The sequence below is a fragment of the Bombina bombina genome, chromosome 5 (genome assembly GCF_027579735.1).
Source record: "Bombina bombina isolate aBomBom1 chromosome 5, aBomBom1.pri, whole genome shotgun sequence".
Classification (NCBI taxonomy): Eukaryota; Metazoa; Chordata; class Amphibia; order Anura; family Bombinatoridae; genus Bombina; species Bombina bombina.
Window position 1 is genome coordinate 458,413,078 of NC_069503.1, and position 22,540 is coordinate 458,435,617.

At 41.7% G+C, this 22,540-nt stretch overlaps 1 protein-coding gene and 1 non-coding gene across 2 annotated transcripts in view; both read right to left on the reverse strand.

Annotated features, from left to right (window-relative positions):
• The window catches only part of TNS3 (tensin 3), a 588,043-nt gene that overhangs the window by 397,727 nt on the left and 167,776 nt on the right, over positions 1 to 22,540 (reverse strand). The window contains exon 4 of the mRNA XM_053714333.1: positions 17,741 to 17,779. Coding sequence (XP_053570308.1) covers positions 17,741 to 17,779 — 39 coding nt within the window. The remainder of the gene's footprint in view (positions 1 to 17,740; positions 17,780 to 22,540) is intronic.
• Positions 8,307 to 8,421, reverse strand: LOC128661862 (U5 spliceosomal RNA). Its single transcript, XR_008402642.1, has one exon. It is a non-coding gene; the product is annotated as a U5 spliceosomal RNA (small nuclear RNA).

Consider the following 22,540-nt stretch of genomic DNA (forward strand, 5'->3'; position numbering starts at 1 on the left):
ACTTTATCTGGTTTGTTGACAACCTTGAAAGATGAAATCTCCCTTTTGGAGGAGAAGGTTTGAAGTCCAGAAGATATCCCTGAGATATGATCTCTAACGCCCAGGGATCCTGGACATCTCTTGCCCAAGCCTGGGCGAAGAGAGAAAGTCTGCCCCCTACTAGATCCGTTTCCGGTTTGGGGGCCCTCACTTCATGCTGTCTTAGGGGCATCAGCAGGTTTTCTGGCTTGCTTGCCCTTGTTCCAGGTCTGGTTAGGTTTCCAGCCCTGTCTGAATCTAGCAACAGAACCTTCCTGTTTTGGAGCGGAGGAAGTTGATGCTGCTCCTGCCTTGTAGTTACGAAAGGCACGAAAATTAGACTGTCTAGCCCTTGGTTTGGCTCTGTCTTGAGGCAGGGCATGGCCCTTACCTCCAGTAATATCAGCGATAATTTCTTTCAAACCGGGCCCGAATAATGTCTGCCCTTTGAAAGGTATGTTAAGCAATTTAGATTTAGAAGTCACATCGGCTGACCAGGATTTTAGCCACAGCGCTCTGCGCGCCTGAATGGCGAATCCGGAATTCTTAGCCGTAAGTTTAGTTAGATGTACTACAGCATCAGAAATAAATGAATTAGCTAGCTTAAGGGCTTTAAGCTTGTTTGTAATCTCATCCAATAGAGCTGATTCAAGGGTCTCTTCCAGAGACTCAAACCAGAATGCCGCCGCAGCCGTGACAGGCGCAATGCATGCGAGTGGTTGTAATATAAAACCTTGTTGAGTAAACATTTTCTTAAGGTAACCCTCTAACTTTTTATCCATTGGATCTGAAAAGGCACAGCTATCCTCCACCGGGATAGTGGTACGCTTAGCCAGAGTAGAAACTGCTCCCTCCACCTTAGGGACCGTCTGCCATAAGTCCCGTGTGGTGGCGTCTATTGGAAACATTTTTCTAAATATAGGAGGGGGGGGAAAGGGTACACCGGGCCTATCCCACTCCTTGGTAATAATCTCTGTAAGCCTCTTAGGTATAGGAAAGACGTCAGTACACGCCGGTACCGCATAGTATCTATCCAGCCTACATAATTTCTCTGGGATTGCAACCGTGTTACAATCATTCAGAGCCGCTAATACCTCCCCTAATAGTACACGGAGGTTCTCAAGCTTAAATTTAAAATTTGAAATGTCTGAATCCAGTCTATTTGGATCAGATCCGTCACCTACAGAATGAAGCTCACCGTCTTCATGCTCTGCCACTTGTGACGCAGTATCAGACATGGCTCTAACATTATCAGCGTACTCTGTTCTCACCCCAGAGTGGTCGCGTTTACCTCTAATGTCTGGCAATTTAGATAAAACTTCAGTCATAACATTAGCCATGTCCTGTAAAGTGATTTGTAATGGCCGCCCTGATGTACTTGGCGCCACAATATCACGCACCTCCCGAGCGGGAGATGCAGGTACTGACACGTGAGAAGAGTTAGTCGGCATAACTTTCCCCTCGATGTCTGGTGAAATTTTCTTGACATGTACAGATTGGCTTTTATTTAAAGTAGCATCAATGCAATTAGTACACAAATTTCTATTGGGCTCCACATTGGTCTTAGAACATATTGCACAAAGAGATTCCTCTGTGTCAGACATGTTTAAACAAACTAGCAATTAGACTAGCAAGCTTGGAAAATACTTTCCAAACAATTTTCAAGTAATATAAAAAACGTTACTGTGCCTTTAAGAAGCACAGTTGAAATAACAAATAACCGGATTAGTTATAGAAAACAATTTTTTACAGTAAATGTATTGATTTAGCAAAGGAATGCACCCACTAGCAAATGGATGATTAACCCCTTAATACCGGAAAAACGTATAACAATAAAATATAAACGTTTTAAACACAGTCAACACACAGTCTCACAGGTCTGCTGTGAGTGATTACCTCCCTCAAAACTAGTTTTGGAGACCCCTGAGCTCTGTAGAGACGTCCTGGATCATGCAGGGAGAATAAGGAAATTTGTGACTGAATTTCTACTGCGTAGAAAAGCGCCAAAATAGGCCCCTCCCACTCATAATACAACAGTGGGGAAGCTGAATAAACTGACTTTATTTAAAATAAACGATAGCCAAGTGGAAAATAATGCCCAAAAAATTTTTTCACCAAGTACCTCAGAGAAAAAAACGATTAACCTGCCAGTAAACGTTTTAATATATGAAATGATATTAAAAAGCCTGTTGCTAGTCGCTCTCACTGCAGAAAGGCTATAAGTTATATGTATACAGTATTTTCTTAGTGAAGTGCCATTCCCCAGAAATACCTCAGTGCCAACATACATACATAACAGCCTGATACCAGTTGCTACTACTGCATTTAAGGCTGTACTTACATTTTAACGGTATTAGCAGTATTTTCTCAGTCAATTCCATTCCTTAGAAAATAATATACTGCAACATACCTCTTTGCAGGTAAACCCTGCCCGCTGTCCCCTGTTCTGAAGTTACCCCGCTCCTCAGAAGGCCGAGAACAGCAAATGGATGTTAGTTACGTCCGCTAAGATCATACACAAACTCAGGCAGATTCTTCTTCTAATGCTGCCTGAGAAAAAACAACACACTCCGGTGCCGTTTAAAATAACAAACTTTTGATTGAAGAAATAAAAACTAAGTTTTAATAACCACTGTCCTCTCACACATCCTATCGATTAGTTAGGTGCAAGAGAATGACTGGGTATGACGTAGAGGGGAGGAGCTATATAGCAGCTCTGCTTGGGTGATCCTCTTGCACTTCCTGTTAGGGAGGAGTTAATATCCCATAAGTAATGGATGACCCGTGGACTGACTACACTTAACAGGAGAAAAGGCTACCTCAGAAGAAGTAAAAACATCAAAATGGTAAAAAAAAAAAAAATATGCAGAGAAGACTAAGTTGCTGACTTGCAAATTTGGTCCACTGATAAAACATTCTAAAAAGCCCAAGAAGCGGCAACTGATCTGGTAGAATGAGAAGAAATTCATCTAGATTAAATCAGAAAACACAAGAAAATACTAGAAAACTCAGAAACGCTTCTAGCAGATGAAATAGCTAAAAGAAACAAAACAATTCCAGAAATAAGTTTAATATCCACCAGATGCATAAGCTCAAAATAAGGGACCTGTACGATCCTCAAAACCAAATTAAGGTTCCAAGGAGGAAAAGTTGGATAATATTAATTCTAGGCAATGTTTCAACTAAACCATGAATGTCAGGAAGATTAGTAATCTTCTAACGGAACATAACTAAAAAAGTACAGAAAACTGACCTTTCACAGAACTGGCGGATAAACCCTTATCCAAACCAACCAGTAAAAAAGGCAATAATTCTAAAAGAATGCCAAGAAAAATCCCTGAACGAATACCTAGAACTAAAGGCTTTCCAGACCTTTAATTAAAAATTCCTCACACACTAACAAGCCTGTATAAGAAACTCATTAACTAAACGGAATAGCAACAAACTGAAAATGCTGTCCAAAAAAGCAAACCCCAGAAACCAATGATGTTCCTAAAATAAGAATATAAAAAGGTAAACATCCTTAAAATCTATTTTGAACATAAACTAACCTTGCAGATAATTTCAAAATTAGGAACATGAGAAACTTGTTCAGAGTTTCTAGATTAGAATTCACATGAAGCAGAGGGTTTAGTATTTTAAAAATGCTATTCTATATATTTCTAGATGGAAACAAAGGAACGCTGGAAAGAGGAAAGATTCCTGAGCCCTGTTCTTACGAAAAGGACAAAACACAAATCTGAGCTTTAGCTATACCCCCCTTAGGCTTCTTTTCCTGAGGCAGAAAAGCTCATTAACCTCCATACATCATAGAAATAATGGAAAGTAAACCAGAACCAAATACAGTCTCTCTCTGTAAAGAAAGAGTTAAAAGTCTAGAATTAGAAATTATGTCAGCAGACCAAGATTCTAGCCATAATGTTCTTCTAGAAAGAACAGTTAAACACATACTCTAGCATTAATGAATGATGACAAAAGACATCACAAAAGAAAGCATTTGCACATATAAACATAAAAAGGATTAAAAAAAAATCTTCTAAAAGTCAAGCAACAGTCATATCCTCATTAGATATTACTAAAAATGTAACTTGGAAGAAACTCTTAAGAACTGATCATTTTATAAATCACAAATACAAGACAAGTACATCTTGCTTTCAGACAGCACATTTGTAAAATGAAGTGGGCATCAAACTTGCATCATATATAATAGAAAAGGGCGCAAAAAAGTATGCACTCTATCAGGCTGAAGGCAGGTGTGCGTCAACGTGCGCTAAAATACGTAATATAGTAGGAAGCTAAGACCAGTGCTGAAACATAACAGCAGAGGAACTGGTTCAGAATATAAGTATATCGATGAACAAAGAGGCAGAAGAAAAGTCCCTTCCACCCCTATGGCAAGGCTTGTGACAAAAACTGCACCGGTGACATATATGTCGCTTCCAATACTCCAAATCGATCCCTCCAAAAAGCAACTTGTACTCTGAGGGGAAACGGGCTTCAACTTGATCTGAGAATCCCTCTCTCTGAAGAATCAAATGCGCATCTTCATTCTTCAACAACATCCAGCGGAGGTAAAGACAAGACTGAGGTACTGGTGAGGTGGGAAGGGTTTGGCAATCTTTGCCTCCTCTTAGTTTTAGGGAAGAGTAATTCCCAGGAGTAATGGATCGTGGACTCTCACCACCTGAATGAAAGTAAACAGTAATATATTTTACTAGAATCATTTTTGATAATGGAAGTATATTGCAAAAATGCTTATAATTAAAACTGAAATTAACGCAAGCACATTTAATTTTTTACATTTCTATCCCTTTAAATAAGTAATTTCTGAGGAAATGTAATGATTTCAAACTAATTCCCATTTGAAAATGTCAGCACAGCTACTTACATTTTACAAATTGAAACTTATTGAGTTTAGTCGTACTCATTCGTGAAGAGACAAAAATATTATTGCCTATTTGCCAAAACAAAAATCATGCCCCCCCCCCTTTCTTTATTTGAGAATAAACTGCCTTAAAAGGCCATTATACTGGGGGGAAAATATCCCTGGGCAATATTATTCTGCTAAGGTTCCCCCCCCCCACCCCCCCAGTGCTGAGCCAATTTGGAACATTTTTTGCTACATACATTTAAACCCCAATTGTAAGTCAAATTTCAGTAAGTGACCCACACAAAATTATATATTGCTTTTTCCCCAGGCCAAACAGATTTAGAATACGCCATTATTATATTCATAATTCATGGCAAACAAAAACAAACAAATTATGCTTACCTGATTTTCTTTTCTTCTGACGGGGAGAGACCACAGCTGCATTCATTACTTTTGGGAATTCAGAACCTGGCCACCAGGAGGAGGCAAAGACACCCAAGCCAAAGGCTTAAATACCTCCCCCTACTTCCCTCATCCCTCAGTCATTCTGCCAAGGGAACAAGGAACAGTAGGAGAAATATCAGGGTAAAAAGGGTGCCAGAAGAATAAAAAATAAATAAACGGCCGCCCCATATGAAAATGTGGGCGGGGAGCTGTGGACTCTCCCCGTCAGAAAAAAAGAAAATTATCAGGTAAGCATAAATTAAGTTTTTCTTCTTAAACAGGGAGAGTCCAGAGCTGCATTCATTACTTTTGGGACAACAATACCCAAGCTATAGAGGACACTGTATGCAAAAAAAAGGGGCGGGTAGTTGATGCGGCCCATTCTGAGGGCACCACAGCCTGAAATTACCCAAACACCTGACAAAAAACAACTGCTTCACCAGAAACAGAAGGATAAAACCTGAAAGGACCAGGTAACTGCCCATCAATTAAAACCAGCAAGGCCTTAGTTAGAGACCGCTCAGAATCAGAAGATTCCACCGAACACAAAGCCTCAGAGGAGACAAGTCCCTCAGGCTCTAAGCCCACACTTAAACTTACCCCCGACCCGAGGGAAGGGGACCTCCACATACCCCCTAAAGGGAAGAGGGAGAAAAATAAGAACTTAACAGAGATCCAAAGACCAGCAAGCTATGGTAAAAAGAACCCTAGCCGAACTCCAAGAGCAAACCAAGGTTGCAACAGGACAAAAACGCATAGAGAACGAACTCCAATGACCGAACAAAGAAGGGAGGGGGGGGAGAAACCTACCCCTATCTGAATGGAAGTCCAAGGGACCATGTAACGTCCCAACCCTGGAGACCTAGAGAGACAAGGTAGACCGCATCCCTCACCATAAATCTTATCGTGCTCCAGATAAAGCCACAGGCTTCCCTCGGCTACAGAAGTCTAGCAGACTCCAGCCGTTAACACTAGCCAACCAAGCTAGGGACTGCACTAGGACTCCCACAGAGGAAAATTCCGAAGGAGTGCAGAAACCCACTCCCTCCCAGTAAACACAAGGAAGTAGGAGAGCTAAGTAAGATACGCGGTCAAGGCTCAACCAAGCAGACAGACCTCTGACCCCCACTCCGAGGCAACGGACTCAGCACCAAAGCGACTGGCAATGTCCTATAGCAGGGAAAGAAACCATTCCCCGGACCACCCAGATCCTCAGAAAGGAAAAGAAGGGGAACTAAATTGAACGGTACTGACGGGTAGAGCACACTCCACCATTTGCTAACAAGAATGGCATGCTAACCAACTAAGCTATGACAGAACATAGGACAAGCTCAGGTCCCAGGACCCAGACACAAATCCTTACCCTACAAGAAGGGACACTCCCAGGCAAAAGAGAAACTACACTGAAACAACAGCGACGGCACAATACCAGAATCCAACCCTTTATGACATCCTGCACGCAAAGAAGGGGGGACCCCACTGAACAGAGGAAGACCTCAGGGGCACTAGGTGGATACTGTGGTATGCCCCAATCTCCCTAAGGGGAGGAGAAAGACAAATATAACCGCTCACAGGCATGGAGTGTGCGGCAGCAGACAGACGGTAAAGGCATTGACTGAAAGCCTGTCCATGTTTGTTTGCGGTTGGAGACTACAGCCTAGACTGAGACCTGTGGGAAAAGAACAGTGAGCTGGGACACTGTGAGATTCCAGTATGCACTACTAAGCACGAGTGAGTGCTGCCACACTTGTGAGTACCTGAACATCTGTTATCACATATTTGTACACCATCTGTATTCTATTACACTAGGAGGCGCCCTTCTGTGTGTTTGTTTTATACCATCACAGATTCCAATTGTAGGGGAACTATCCGGCTGCAACAGCCGGCCCACTAGAAAAACAGACAGCCATAGATCACACTTTTAAGGTGCAGATAGCTGCAACAGATTGTGACTGCAATCTCCCGCTTGCTAGGCAGCTAAACTACCCATCAGGCTACTTCCAAGTTTCCGATAAGAGAAAAACCAAACCCCCTGAAAGGGCAAGTGGAAGTCTCAGAACCGGAAGGACTGAACCGCCCAAGACCCATTTAAGAGATTTGGTCGGATATCCAAGACAAGAACATGTCCGGGAAAAAAGGACATCCGGAAACCGGAGCCAGCCACAAGGTAGTAACCCCTAAGGAACCATAGGGATGCCTCATACAGAGAACCCGTACCCAAGGAGATGCAACCACAGCCACATCCAAAGGTGCTTGGACACTGGACATTCACTAAGCATTCCAAAGACAGAGACCATATCACCTAAAGGCTCGAGGGACAACACCCCAAAGTCCAAATACTAATGAGCCGTAATAGAGCTAAAAACTAGATAATCCAGTTTGAGAAGATAGAAAAGTCTCGAAACAATCCCTTCAGGATCAACCTCCCAGAAACCCCCACAGTTCAAGGAATTAACAATGGACGAGCCTCACAATTCCTGGCAAACAACAGACAAAACCGAGACATCTTAAGTAAGGGCAGCTCCAGGAAAAAAACAGAGACAAATGTATTCTCCATAGCCCCAAAACCATGGGAGCAGAGAGTAACAGTAGGAGGAAGAAAAAGGCCGTAAATGCCCGAACTTCCTGAACAGATGACTCAATAACCAGCCCCAAGAAGGGGAAAAAAGAAGCCTAAGACACCTCGACCCTTTAAGGAAGAGTTACCGTCATCAAGGCCCCAAAACCTGGTACCCCAGATGTTCAAGGAGTCATCTAAACCTCCAGTCCATTGGGAATGGAGAACCCTAGCTCCGAGACCAACGGACCTCTGGAACCCCACCGTAATCTTTAGCAGGACCTGTTTCTGGAACCCCGCCAATAATCAGGAACAGGACAATGAGCACTGAGTACAATCCCTCTGATGCCCCACCCAAAAGAAAAAATGAGAACCAGCCTGATGTCTAGGAACGAAAGGCCTCCTCTGCCATGCTTTAGCCCTACAAGGGGCAGATCCTCAAAACATTTTTAAAAACTCATGGATGTTCCTCTCCACGGAAATCTTTAGTAAAGGCGAAAGCTTTATTCGATCTGAAGAGAAACCAGGGTATAACAAACTCCTCGTCCGAGTGAGCAACTCACCACCCAACCAGGACAGCCAGTTATACCGGCACAACGTGGATGATATAGACCTTAAGAAACAGAAAAAAGCGCCCGACCAGGACCAGCCTGCTACGTAGGGCACTCAGAACTGACCCAGACCACAGAAAAATCGAAACCCCAATAGGAATCGACAAAAGGAAATATAGACATAACAATGTACTAACACCTTAACATGCAACTTCTGCGGAAGTGCCCAAGCGACCACAAAATTGCTAGTATCAAATTCCAGGAAGAAATGTTTCCCAACGGAAAAAACAGACATGAGCTTCTCAAAAAGAAATAAAATACATCCTAACCGGATCAAAGAAAAGGAGGGCAGCACCCGCAGGTGAACGCCCAAGAAGAATAGGCAGACTAATAGGACCAGCCAATCAGAGACCCCATTCTCCCGAAGCTCAGAACTGCAATAAGATACCCCAAAAAGAAAGTAAATTGGAGACGACAAGGAGATTAACTTCATCCCCCCACGTCTAACCCAGCTTGCCGTCTGGAACAGAAGACCGAGAATCCCTCAACTTATTAGGATCGGGATCCTCCAGCACTGCCAAAACATGCTGCAGAAGAACACGAAGGTGCGCCAGTCTATAACGAAAAGCAAGACTTACCTCCGCCAGGGCAACTGACGACCACGAGGTTTGGGCCCCTGAAGCTTCAGAGGAAACCCCTTTCCCAGATGGCTGATCTGACCAAGACGATCCCACGCCTGCTGAGCTCTGGTTAACAGAACATGGATAGTATCTCATCAACACCTCCCTCCCAGGAAGCTGTAAATGCGCCAAAGCCATAGATATGGCCATGCAGAACCGTGCAGTAACCTCTGGAGGGAACAAGCCGCCTTCCGGAGAAGGGGTAACAGCATTAGAGACACATGCTTGCGTAGCTAAGGAAGGTTCTAGGGCATGCGCCTCACGGGATGTGGGATCCCCAGGGACAGATGGCTCGGCGGACTCTAAGTTCCCTGTTGCGGGAGAAGAGAGCACTCTAAAGCGGCATTCAGAACATAACTGATGGGCATGGATTACCCGGGCCATCTCATGCTCTTTGCAAGATGTAGAATCTGAATCAGAGACATCCGTCTCCAAAAAATCTGAATCCTCCATAACTTAGATAGAAATTATGGATAGAAGAAAAAAAAATGCACCTTACACCCCCAATGGCTGGGGCACTCACCACCTCCTGAGACCCAGACAACTAGCAAAACAGACTCTCTCCATCGCCACGCGGTCAGGAATACGGAAATGGAGTGCAGAACGTGACCATGCCTAGTCACAAGGTACACCGTGCAGGCCAGAGAAAAGCATGCCAAGGACACAAGATCTGAGTAGCCTGACAAAAAAAGGATGTTATGTTCCGATATAGCCACGAGCCCAAGCGCCACTACACATTAGCAGACAGAATCACATAACAAACATGATTAAAGCCCCCCTGTTCAATAACCCCCCTTAGGAGATATTAACCCTTGATTCCATAAAGATAAAGGAGTCCCACTGAGACCCTGACTTCTTTTTTTACATTACATTCACACATCAAAAGTAAAATGAAAGGATCTTACCGGAATCTACGTCGTGGAACAGGAACACGGCCCTTCAAGTGTGACAGATAGTAGCCTCGCTTCTGACATGGACTTGAGTGAAGAAAGCAGGCAGCGAAACTCGTCAACGCTGATTGCTAAGGAGCTGTTAACATGAGTCGGGATGGTTTCACAGAAAGACCATCCCTGCATTCTAACATTCATCCATGCTCTCACTGAGAGGCAGACAGGATTACTTAAAACTCCAGTCCCATTTCGAAGAGTATTACCTTCCATAAGACACTATCTTTAATCTTCCGACACTTCTCTGCCAACCTCCTGTGACGAAAGGCAAAGAATGACTGGGGGATGAGGGAAGTGGGGGAGGTATTTAAGCCTTTGGCTGGGGTATCTTTGCCTCCTCCTGGTGGCCAGGTTCTGAATTCCCAAAAGTAATGAATGCAGCTGTGGACTCTCCCCATTTAAGAAGAAAATTTATAATTGTTTCTGAGATTTTAGTAAATAATACTGAGAATGGCCAAGTGACCACTGCTGTTACTTTCATCACTTTACTAAATTAGGCCCCTTTTTCACGTGGCTACCCTTGATGATATACGGGCTTTTGGGTGTTATAATATAGATTAGAAAAGCCCCCAGGTGCCGTACAGAAATAAAAGCACTTTTTTTCTTCTTGCAGGGTGTTAAATGTTACCATTCTGATCACCTAACTATACAGACAAAAACATAATTTATGCTTACCTGATAAATTTATTTCTCTTGTAGTGTATTCAGTCCACGGGTCATCCATTACTTATGGGATTATATCTCCTTCCCAACAGGAAGTTGCAAGAGGATCACCCAAGCAGAGCTGCTACATAGCTCCTCCCCTCACATGTCATATCCAGTCATTCGACCGAAACAAGACAAGAAAGGAGAAACCATAGGGTGCAGTGGTGACTGTAGTTTGAATTAAAATTTAGATCTGCCTTAAAAGACAGGGCGGGCCGTGGACTGAATACACTACAAGAGAAATAAATTTATCAGGTAAGCATAAATTATGTTTTCTCTTGTTAAGTGTATTCAGTCCACGGGTCATCCATTACTTATGGGATACCAATACCAAAGCTAAAGTACACGGATGATGGGAGGGACAAGGCAGGAACTTTAAACTGAAGGAACCACTGCCTGTAGAACCCTTCTCCCAAAAACAGCCTCCGAAGAAGCAAAAGTGTCAAATTTGTAAAATTTTGAAAAAGTCTGAAGTGAAGACCAAGTTGCAGCCTTGCAAATCTTTTCAACAGAGGCCTCATTCTTAAAGGCCCAGGTGGAAGCCACAGCTCTAGTGGAATGAGCTGTAATTTTTTCAGGAGGCTGCTGTCCAGCAGTCTCATAGGCTAAGCGTATTATGCTACGAAGCCAAAAGGAGAGAGAGGTAGCCGAAGCTTTTTGACCTCTCCTCTGTCCAGAGTAAACGACAAACAGGGAAGAAGTTTGACGAAAATCTTTAGTTGCCTGCAAATAGAACTTCAGGGCACGGACTACGTCCAGATTATGCAAGAGTCGTTCCTTCTTTGAAGAAGGGTTAGGACACAGTGATGGAACAACAATCTCTTGATTGATATTCCTGTTAGAAACTACCTTAGGTAAGAACCCAGGTTTAGTACGCAGAACTACCTTGTCTGAATGGAAAATCAGATAAGGAGAATCACAATGTAAGGCAGATAACTCAGAGACTCTTCGAGCCGAGGAAATAGCCATCAAAAACAGAACTTTCCAAGATAACAGCTTAATATCAATGGAATGAAGGGGTTCAAACGGAACACCTTGAAGAACTTTAAGAACTAAGTTTAAACTCCACGGCGGAGCAACAGTCTTAAACACAGGCTTAATCCTAGCCAAAGCCTGACAAAAAGCCTGAACGTCTGGAACTTCTGCCAGACGTTTGTGTAGAAGAATAGACAGAGCAGAAATCTGTCCCTTTAACGAACTAGCAGATAAGCCCTTTTCTAAACCCTCTTGTAGAAAGGACAATATCCTAGGAATCCTAACCTTACTCCATGAGTAACTCTTGGATTCGCACCAGTATAAATATTTACGCCATATCTTATGGTAAATTTTTCTGGTAACAGGTTTCTGAGCCTGTATTAAGGTATCAATAACCGACTCCGAGAAGCCATGCTTTGATAGAATCAAGCGTTCAATCTCCATGCAGTCAGCCTCAGAGAAATTAGATTTGGAGGATTGAAAGGACCCTGAATTAGAAGGTCCTGCCTCAGAGGCAGAGACCATGGTGGACAGGACGACATGTCCACTAGGTCTGCATACCAGGTCCTGCGTGGCCACGCAGGCGCTATCAGAATCACCGATGCCCTCTCCTGTTTGATCTTGGCAATCAGTCGAGGAAGCATCGGAAATGGTGGAAACACATAAGCCATGTTGAAGACCCAAGGGGCTGTCAGAGCATCTATCAGCACCGCTCCCGGGTCCCTGGACCTGGATCCGTAACAAGGAAGCTTGGCGTTCTGGCGAGACGCCATGAGATCCAGATCTGGTTTGCCCCAACGATGAATCAGTTGAGTGAAGACCTCCGGGTGAAGTTCCCACTCCCCCGGATGAAAAGTCTGGCGACTTAGAAAATCCGCCTCCCAGTTCTCCACGCCTGGGATGTAGATCGCTGACAGATGGCAAGAGTGAGACTCTGCCCAGCGAATTATCTTTGAGACTTCCAACATTGCTAGGGAACTCCTGGTTCCCCCTTGATGGTTGATGTAAGCCACAGTCGTGATGTTGTCCGACTGAAATCTGATGAACCTCAGAGTTGCTAACTGAGGCCAAGCTAGAAGAGCATTGAGTATTGCTCTCAACTCCAGAATATTTATTGGGAGGAGTTTCTCCTCCTGAGTCCATAATCCCTGAGCCTTCAGGGAGTTCCAGACTGCGCACCAACCTAGAAGGCTGGCATCTGTTGTTACAATCGTCCAATCTGGCCTGCAAAAGGTCATACCCTTGGACAGATGGACCGAGAAAGCCACCAGAGAAGAGAATCTTTGGTCTCTTGGTCCAGACTTAGCAGAGGGGACAAATCTGAATAATCCCCATTCCACTGACTTAGCATGCATAATTGCAGCGGTCTGAGATGCAGGCGCGCAAATGGCACTATGTCCATTGCCGCTACCATTAAGCCGATTACTTCCATGCACTGAGCCACTGACGGGCGTGGAATGGAATGAAGGACACGGCAAGCATTTAGAAGCTTTGATAACCTGGACTCCGTCAGGTAAATTTTCATCTCTACAGAATCTATAAGAGTCCCTAGAAAGGAGACTCTTGTGAGTGGTGATAGAGAACTCTTTTCCACGTTCACTTTCCACCCATGCGACCTCAGAAATGCCAGAACTATCTCTGTATGAGACTTGGCCATTTGAAAGCTTGACGCCTGTATCAGGATGTCGTCTAGATACGGAGCCACCGATATGCCTCGCGGTCTTAGAACCGCCAGAAGTGAGCCCAGAACCTTTGTAAAGATTCTCGGGGCCGTAGCCAATCCGAAGGGAAGAGCTACAAACTGGTAATGCCTGTCTAGAAAGGCAAATCTTAGGTACCGATAATGATCTTTGTGAATCAGAATATGAAGGTAGGCATCCTTTAAGTCTACCGTGGTCATGTATTGACCCTCTTGGATCATGGGTAGGATGGTTCGAATAGTTTCCATTTTGAATGATGGAACTCTTAGGAATTTGTTTAAGATTTTTAGGTCCAAGATTGGTCTGAAGGTTCCCTCTTTCTTGGGAACCACAAACAGATTCGAGTAAAACCCTTGCCCTTGTTCCGTCTGCGGAACTAGGTGGATCACCCCCATTACTAAGAGGTCTTGCACACAGCGTAGAAATGCCTCTTTCTTTATTTGGTTTGCTGATAACCTTGAAAGATGAAATCTCCCTTGTGGAGGAGATGCTTTGAAATCCAGAAGATATCCCTGAGACATGATCTCCAACGTACAGGGATCCTGGACATCTCTTGCCCAAGCCTGGGCGAAGAGAGATAGTCTGCCCCCCACTAGATCCGTTTCCGGATAGGGAGCCCTCTCTTCATGCTGTCTTAGGGGCAGAAGAAGGCTTTCTGGCCTGCTTGCCCTTGTTCCAGGACTGGTTAGTTTTCCAGCCCTGTCTATAGCGAGCAACAGGTCCTTCCTGTTTTTGAGCGGAGGAAGTTGATGCTGCTCCTGCCTTGAAGTTACGAAAGGCACGAAAATTAGACTGTTTGGCCTTTGACTTGGCCCTGTCCTGAGGAAGAGTATGACCCTTACCCCCAGTAATGTCAGCAATAATTTCTTTCAAGCCGGGCCCGAATAAGGTCTGCCCTTTGAAAGGAATATTAAGCAATTTAGATTTAGAAGTCACATCAGCTGGCCAGGATTTAAGCCATAGCGCTCTGGGCGCCTGGATGGCGAATCCGGAGTTCTTAGCCGTTAGTTTAGTTAAATGTACAACGGCATCAGAAACAAATGCATTAGCTAGCTTAAGTGCTTTAAGCTTGGCCATAATCTCATCCAATGGAGCTGTGCGAACGGCCTCTTCCAGAGACTCAAACCAGAATGCCGCAGCAGCAGTGACAGGCGCAATGCATGCAAGGGGCTGTAAGATAAAACCTTGTTGAACAAACATTTTCTTAAGGTAACCTTCTAATTTTTTATCCATTGGATCCGAAAAAGCACAACTATCCTCCACCGGGATAGTGGTACGCTTAGCTAAAGTAGAAACTGCTCCCTCCACCTTAGGGACCGTCTGCCATAAGTCTCGTGTGGTGGCGTCTATTGGGAACATTTTTCTAAATATCGGAGGTGGTGAAAAGGGCACACCGGGTCTATCCCACTCCTTGCTAATAATTTCTGTAAGCCTTTTAGGTATAGGAAAAACGTCAGTACACACAGGTACCGCAAAGTATCTATCCAACCTACATACTTTCTCTGGAATTGCAACCGTGTTACAATCATTCAGAGCCACTAATACCTCCCCTAGCAATACGCGGAGGTTCTCAAGCTTAAATTTAAAATTAGAAATCTCTGAATCCGGTCTCCCTGGATCAGATCCGTCACCCATAGAATGAAGCTCTCCGTCCTCATGTTTTGCAAATTGTGACGCAGTATCAGACATGGCTCTCACATCATCAGCGCGCTCTGTCCTTAACCCAGAGCTATCGCGCTTGCCTCTTAATTCAGGCAATTTAGATAATACCTCTGTCATAACAGCAGCCATGTCTTGCAAAGTGATTTGTATGGGCCTCTCTGATGCACTTGGCGCCACAATATCACGCGCCTCCTGAGCGGGAGGCGAAGGTACTGACACGTGAGGAGAGTTAGTCGGCATAACTTCCCCCTCGTTGTCTGGTGATAATTTCTTTACAGATATAGATTGACTTTTATTTAAAGTGACATCAATACATTTAGTACACATATTTCTGTGGGGCTCCACATTGGCCTTCAAACATAGTGAACAAACAGATTCATCTGTGTCAGACATGTTTAAACAGACTCGCAATGAGACTAGCAAGCTTGGAAAGTCCTTTCAAACAAATTTACAAGCAATATAAAAAACGCTACTGCGCCTTTAAGAAGCACAAAAAAACGTCACAGTTGAAATAACAATGAACCAAATCAGTTATAGCAACCACATTTTCACAGTAAATGTATTAAGTTAGAAAAATATTGCACCCACTAGCAAATGGATGATTAACCCCTTAATACCCAAAAACGGATAATCAATTTAACAATTAACGTTTTTATCACAGTCAAACAAACTGTCACAGGTCTGCTGTGACTGATTACCTCCCTCAAAATGACTTTTGAAGACCCCTGAGCTCTCTAGAGACGTCCTGGATCAAGGAAGAAGAAGCAGGAAGACTGAAACTGAATTTTTACTGCGCAAAAAAGCGCTAAAATAGGCTCCTCCCACTCCTATTACAACAGTGGGAAACCTCAGATAATCGTTTCTATATAGAAATAAACAGCCATGTGGAAAATCATGCCCCAAAAGATTTATCACCAAAGTACCTCACAAAAAAACGAATAACATGCCAGTAAACGTTTTAAACATACACTTTAAAAGTTAGGTAGTGTTATTAATAAGCCTGCTACCAGTCGCTTCTACTGCAGTTAAGGCTTATACAATACTTCAGTATTAACAGTATTTTCTTAGTCAAATTCCATTCCTTAGAAAATAACTTATTGTACATACATTCATCAGCCTGATACCAGTCGCTGCTGCATTTAAGGCTGTACTTACATTACATCGGTATCAGCAGTATTTTCTTAGTCAATTCCATTCCTTAGAAAAATAATTTACTGCACATACCTTGTTTGCAGGATTTCCCCACATGCTATTCCCTTTCTGAAAGTTACCCCACTCCTCAGAATGTGCGAGAACAGCCAGTGGATCTTAGTTACTTCTGCTAAGATCTTAGAAAACGCAGGCAGATTCTTCTTCCAAATACTGCCTGAGAACAAACAGCACACTCTGGTGCCATTTAAAATAACAAACTTTTGATTGAAGAAATAAACTAAGTATAAAAAACACCACAGACCTCTCACAACGACCTATCTAGTTGAGTTGCAAGAGAATGACTGGATATGACATGTGAGGGGAGGAGCTATGTAGCAGCTCTGCTTGGGTGATCCTCTTGCAACTTCCTGTTGGGAAGGAGATATAATCCCATTAGTAATGGATGACCCGTGGACTGAATACACTTAACAAGAGAAATGTAATTTTTAAGAGAGGGACTTGTCTACTAGAAAATAAAGTTTATCAGGGGTCTCTAGAAATACCAGTTTTTATTTACTGTACATATAATGTAACATCCCCAAGCAAATCTCAATGTGTTGTTTTTTGTTTGTTTTTTTACTTTATTTTAAAACCATTTGCTTTTTGCATTGAAAGTGCAGGTAATTATCTTTCAAATAAGGGGTCTGGGAAGTTTGTAGCTGCTAAGGGAGCTGAGATTGAGGATTTGAAGAACCTCTCCACATGCAGCTCCCTTGCAGCTATTGGTGCATCCTGGTTCAGTCCCTCTGTGACATCACAAGCACTTTCACTAGACTACCAACGATCCCCGGCCAGAGGTGTGGGGGGGGGGATCGCCAAAAACAGTGTTTGATTGTCAGTCCCCCCCATCATGAGGAAAAGGGGTCGTCATGAGCCTACAGGCCGCAATGCTCATCGAAGGGGTTAAGCTCATTAACAGTAAAAAAACAAAAATGGCTCACCATCAGTTTCGCTTGGGATCAGCAATCAGTAGCAGCAGTCGTACAGCTGGGTTGTAGAATTGCCACTGCTGATTGAGTTACCATCCAGTTATCTAAAAAATTAGAACTTGTAATGTTCCAATGTGCCAGTGGCTCACAGACTCCTGGGTTTGTCGAGCCCTGTTCTAGAGTAACAGTAAGTAAGTCTGTTTTGCTCATGCTCAGTAGAGGCAGAATGCAACTTAAATTTAAAAGATGTCAGCTATCTTACCTCACCGAGGGCAGTGGCTACAATGAGAAATTCTAAGTGCTAATTTTGCAAGAAAACAAGTAAGTTGTTCTGCTGTGTTTTACACAATCAATTTCTTTTTATGCTTACGTTAATTTAACATATTTGTTTGTACTATATGAGCACTGTTTCATATCCAATTAATTTGTATTTCAAACCAAATCAGTTTCATGTTCTTTAGATTAAACCATCTGATTCCTAATTTTGAGTGAGTAAAGATAGTCTACTTACCAATTCATAATTCACTGGTAAAAAGCATGGAGTCAACACCTATAAAAATATACACAGAAAAAAGAAAGATTAATTGTGTTTAATATTTCAGTGACTGTGTTAAATAAAATAGTGCACTGCGCTAGGGAATTTTGCGGTGCTCTAGAAATATAAAATAGTAATAATACTAATTACTGAACTTAAACTTATTTAAAGGGACATAGAAGTCAAAATTAAGATTCAGACAGAGCAAGCAATTTAAGAAAGAGACTTTAAAATTTATTTCAAATTTACATCTCCTTCATTTGGTATCCTTTCTTCAAACTTGGCTCCTTTACATGAAAGCACACTGAGGAGTGTGCAGGTTTTTTTTTTTAGCACGTTATGTCTAACATTAATACAAACATTGCTGCAAACACTTCCACTATATAGTGCTCAAGACACATGCAGGCTCCTGAGAGTACCTCAGTATTCAACAAAGGATACAAAGAAAAAGAGGTAAATTTGACAGACGTAAACTGGAAAGTTTTTTGTTCCCACTTAGTTATAGCACCTCATTTTAGCACAAGCAATCCTGCAATGCTATGTTGTTTAACCCCCAAAACATGGATAAAAACACATAGTTAAAAGTACCGCTTAGGAGCAAAAGAGAAATGCTGGTCCCAAGCGGATACAGTGACTGAGCCAATCAGAGCCAATCAGAGCAATATATTTAATGTGATAATTTCTATAATTTTTTTTTGGTTCTTATTCTAGCATTGCAGTTTCGCTAGGGCTAAATTGGCATGCTCTAACAAATTGGGGCTAAATTGGCATGCTCTAACAAATTGGGGCTAAAATGGCATGCTCTAACAAATTGGGGCTAAAATGGCATGCTCTAACAAATTGGGGCTAAAATGGCATGCTCTAACAAATTTGAACATATTAAAGTGAATGTAAAGGTTTAATGAATAAGCGTTGGTATCTAAACATACCGGTACTCTTAAAAACATGGGCACTTTCATTCATTAAACTTTACATTGAAGCTTTTTTTTTTTTTTTTTTTTTAAATACTTACCTTTTCTTTATGGAAAGCAGATGGGCGATCCTCCGCCCGCTTCTCCTGCTGCAGTCAGCACAGCGATGACAAATCCGGCTTCCTCCAATCGTTGCGTGCCCCCTTTGGCGTTCAGCTCGTGGGGCAACGCAATGATTAGAGGATGTCAGATTTGTCATCGCAGTGCTAACTACAGCAGAAGATGTGGACAGAGGATCATATTTTTAGATACTGGCACTTATTCATTAAACTTTACATTCACTTTAATTTCGTCCTATAACGTCTTTTTAAATGTTTTAATTTTGACTTCTACTTCCATTTTTTATTTTTCTGTCTCTATTTGCAAATGAACGGCAAATTATACAAAAAAAAAGTAATAGTGCCAGTGTTGTTTAGGGTACAAAATAAAGTAGCTTTCTTTTTTAGCATGTACACAATATATTACCAAACAAATCTCAAACACAGCTTTAAGTGCTAATAGTAAATACTGCAACATACATGTGTAGAAAAATATACTTATTAAAAGGTTATAATTTTGTTTAGTCTTTTTCTTTAAGTTTTTCTCTACTTACATAATTACTGCAGCAACAGACTTGCATGTTTTTCCTGTGAGTGGATCATGTTACTATTCAGCTCCTTTTAGAAAAGTAGGCTATGTAACATGATCTATATATACTTTTTTTTTATTCAGAATAATTTGGCCTTTTGTGAACAATCAAGATCAGCTCACCAAAACCTCTGGCTTTAAAATAACCAGTCTCTGGAATTAATCCACAGCACCTCTGCCTAACCAGAAACAGATGTTCATAGAGGCGGAGTCTGGTGTGTGTGTGTGATGTGTTTTTGTGCACAATTTTATGTTAGCGATGGGCAACCTGTAGCTTTCAAATAGCGCACAAGTGATTTCCAAAAGCTCCAAAGGGCCTCACTGTACCTTTAATTTACCCTGGTATAGAACATTTGACTTCTTCTATACAATTACTGCATGATTAAAGTTTCTATATACGAATATAATTATTTTTCTCTCTCTCTTACAATACAAAATAATGAAAATGAGAATTGTTTGTAGGGTTAAAAAAAAGCAGATTTGTGTTCTGGATGTACAAATGTAACATTCTATTCAACTCAAGGGGGGGTGGGAGTAGGCAGAATAAGCTTCCGAGAGTTGAAACTTGCCCACCAGCAATATAGATGGACAAAAAGCAAAAAGTATTAAAAATAAAACTTAGGAACTGTAATTTCGGTCATATTTATGGTACTTATCATTGCTTTGAACTAGCAAACTATATATACAGGCCAGTTCCTACAATTAATAACAGTTATACATTACAAAAATAGCCTTAAAGGGACAGTATACTGTAAAATAGTTTTTCCCTTAATGTGTTTACAATTGCTTTTTTTACCAACTGCAGAGTAAAAAATGTATGAAAATTTGCTTTTTAATGTTTATTTCTGTATATTAAAGCTCTGATTTTGTGTTTTGAAGCCACAGCCTAATAAAATAGGTTGAGCTTGTAGGTATAATCAGATCTCATTACTGTATTACATTGTGCACATATACCTGCTTCTTTATCTTATATCTGTCCTTAAAACAATCACCAATACTTTGAGAGAACAATGGAAAATCAACATTTTATTACCTTATCTCTGCTTTATCACACTGGGAGTGTAATTTCTTCTGCTGGCTGTGTTTACAAAGCTTATCTATAGCTGGTACGCGCGGCCACAAACTTTCAGAATAGGTGGGGATACCACATGCTAAATTAACAATTTCAAATGCCAATATAAGGGTAAAGGAGCTACTTGTAAACAATTTAATACACTCCAGCAGGTAAAGTGGATAATTGGGAACAAATTAAAGGGGAGAAATTTTTTGAGTAAACCGTCCCTTTAAAAGTCAACTATTGTTTTAAAGGGGCATGTAACTGGGCATTTTTCATTATTTAGCATTCTTTTCCTAAACAAATGTCAAATATGGCAGCGGCATTGGGGGGTTTTCTGCACTGAAAAGAGTGAACGTGGACTTGCACAACAAAATATATGGGGCTCCATTTATAAAGTTGCTTGACGCTAGTCAAGTAGCTAGTTAAGAAATGCTTGTTAAAGGGACATGAAGCCCAAATTTTTCTTTCATGATTCAGATAGGGCATATCATTTTAGACTACTTTCCAATTTAGTAAAGCAAAAAGAGAGAAGGGATCCGGATAACAGAATCAAAGGTGGGTTATTCAAGCTAACTGGTAGCAAACACACACTGTGTGGAAGGGCAAACAATGTACTTCTATTATCAATGGTGCTTTTTTCTCTTGCTATCCTTTCTTGAAGGAGCAGCAATGCACTACTAAAAGCTAGCGAAACAGATCGGTAAGCTAATGGCAACATGCAAATATGTACAGCCACCAATCAATAGCTAGCTCCCAGCTCCTGAGCCTACCTATGTATGCTTTTCAACAAAGGACACCAAGAGAACTAAACAAATTATAGAACAGAAGTACATTTGAAAGTTGTTTAAATTGTATACTCTAAAATTGTGAAAGAAAAATATTGGGTTTCCTGTCCCTTTAAGTGCTACTTAACCCCTTAATGACCGGACCATTTTTCAATTTTCTTACCCTTAATGACAATGGCTATTTTTACATTTCTGCAGTGTTTGTGTTTAGCTGTAATTTTCCTCTTACTCATTTACTGTACCCACACATATTATATACCGTTTTTCTCGCCATTAAATGGACTTTCTAAAGATACCATTATTTTCATCATATCTTATAATTTACTAAAAAAAAATAATAAAATATGAGGAAAAAATGGAAAAAAACACACTTTTTCTAACTTTGACCCCCAAAATCTGTTACACATCTACAATCACCAAATAACACCCATGCTAAATAGTTTCTAAATTTTGTCCTGAGTTTAGAAATACCCAATGTTTACATGTTCTTAGCTTTTTTTGCAAGTTATAGGGCCATAAATACAAGTAGCACTTCGCTATTTCCAAACCACTTTTTTTCAAAATTAGCGCTAGTTACATTGGAACCCTGATATCTGTCAGGAATACCTGAATATCCCTTGACATGTATATATTTTTTGTTAGAAGACAACCCAAAGTATTGATCTAGGCACATTTTGGTATATTTTATTCCACCATTTCACCGCCAAATGCGAGCAAATAAAAAAAAAAACTTTACATTTTTCACAATTTTAGGTTTCTCACTGAAATTATTTACAAACAGCTTGTGCTATTATGGCACAAATTGTTGTAAAAGCTTCTTTGGGATCCCCTTTGTTCAGAAATAGCAGACTTATATGGCTTTGGCATTGCTTTTTTGTAATTAGAAGGCCGCTAAATGCTGCTGCGCACCACACGTAAATTATGCCCAGCAGTGAAGGGGTTAATTAGGTAGGTTGTAGGGAGCTTGCAGGGTTAATTTTAGCTTTAGGGTAGAGATCAGCCTCCCACCTGACACATCCCACCCCCTGATCCCTCCCAAACAGCTCTCTTCCCTCCCCCACCCCACAAATGTCCCCGCCATCTTAAGTACTGGCAGAAAGTCTGCCAGTACTAAATAAAAGGAGTTGTTTTGTTTTTTTTATAAAAAAAAATAAAATATTTTAGCTGTGATGGACTCCTGCCTTAGCCCCAACCTCCATGACCCCCCCCCCAGCTCTCTAACCCTCTCCCCTATCTAATTGCGGCCATCTTGGGTACTGGCAGCTGTCTGCCAGTACCCAATTTGCACAAAAACATATAAGTATTTTTTGCTTTTTTTCTTTTTTGGGGGGTTTTC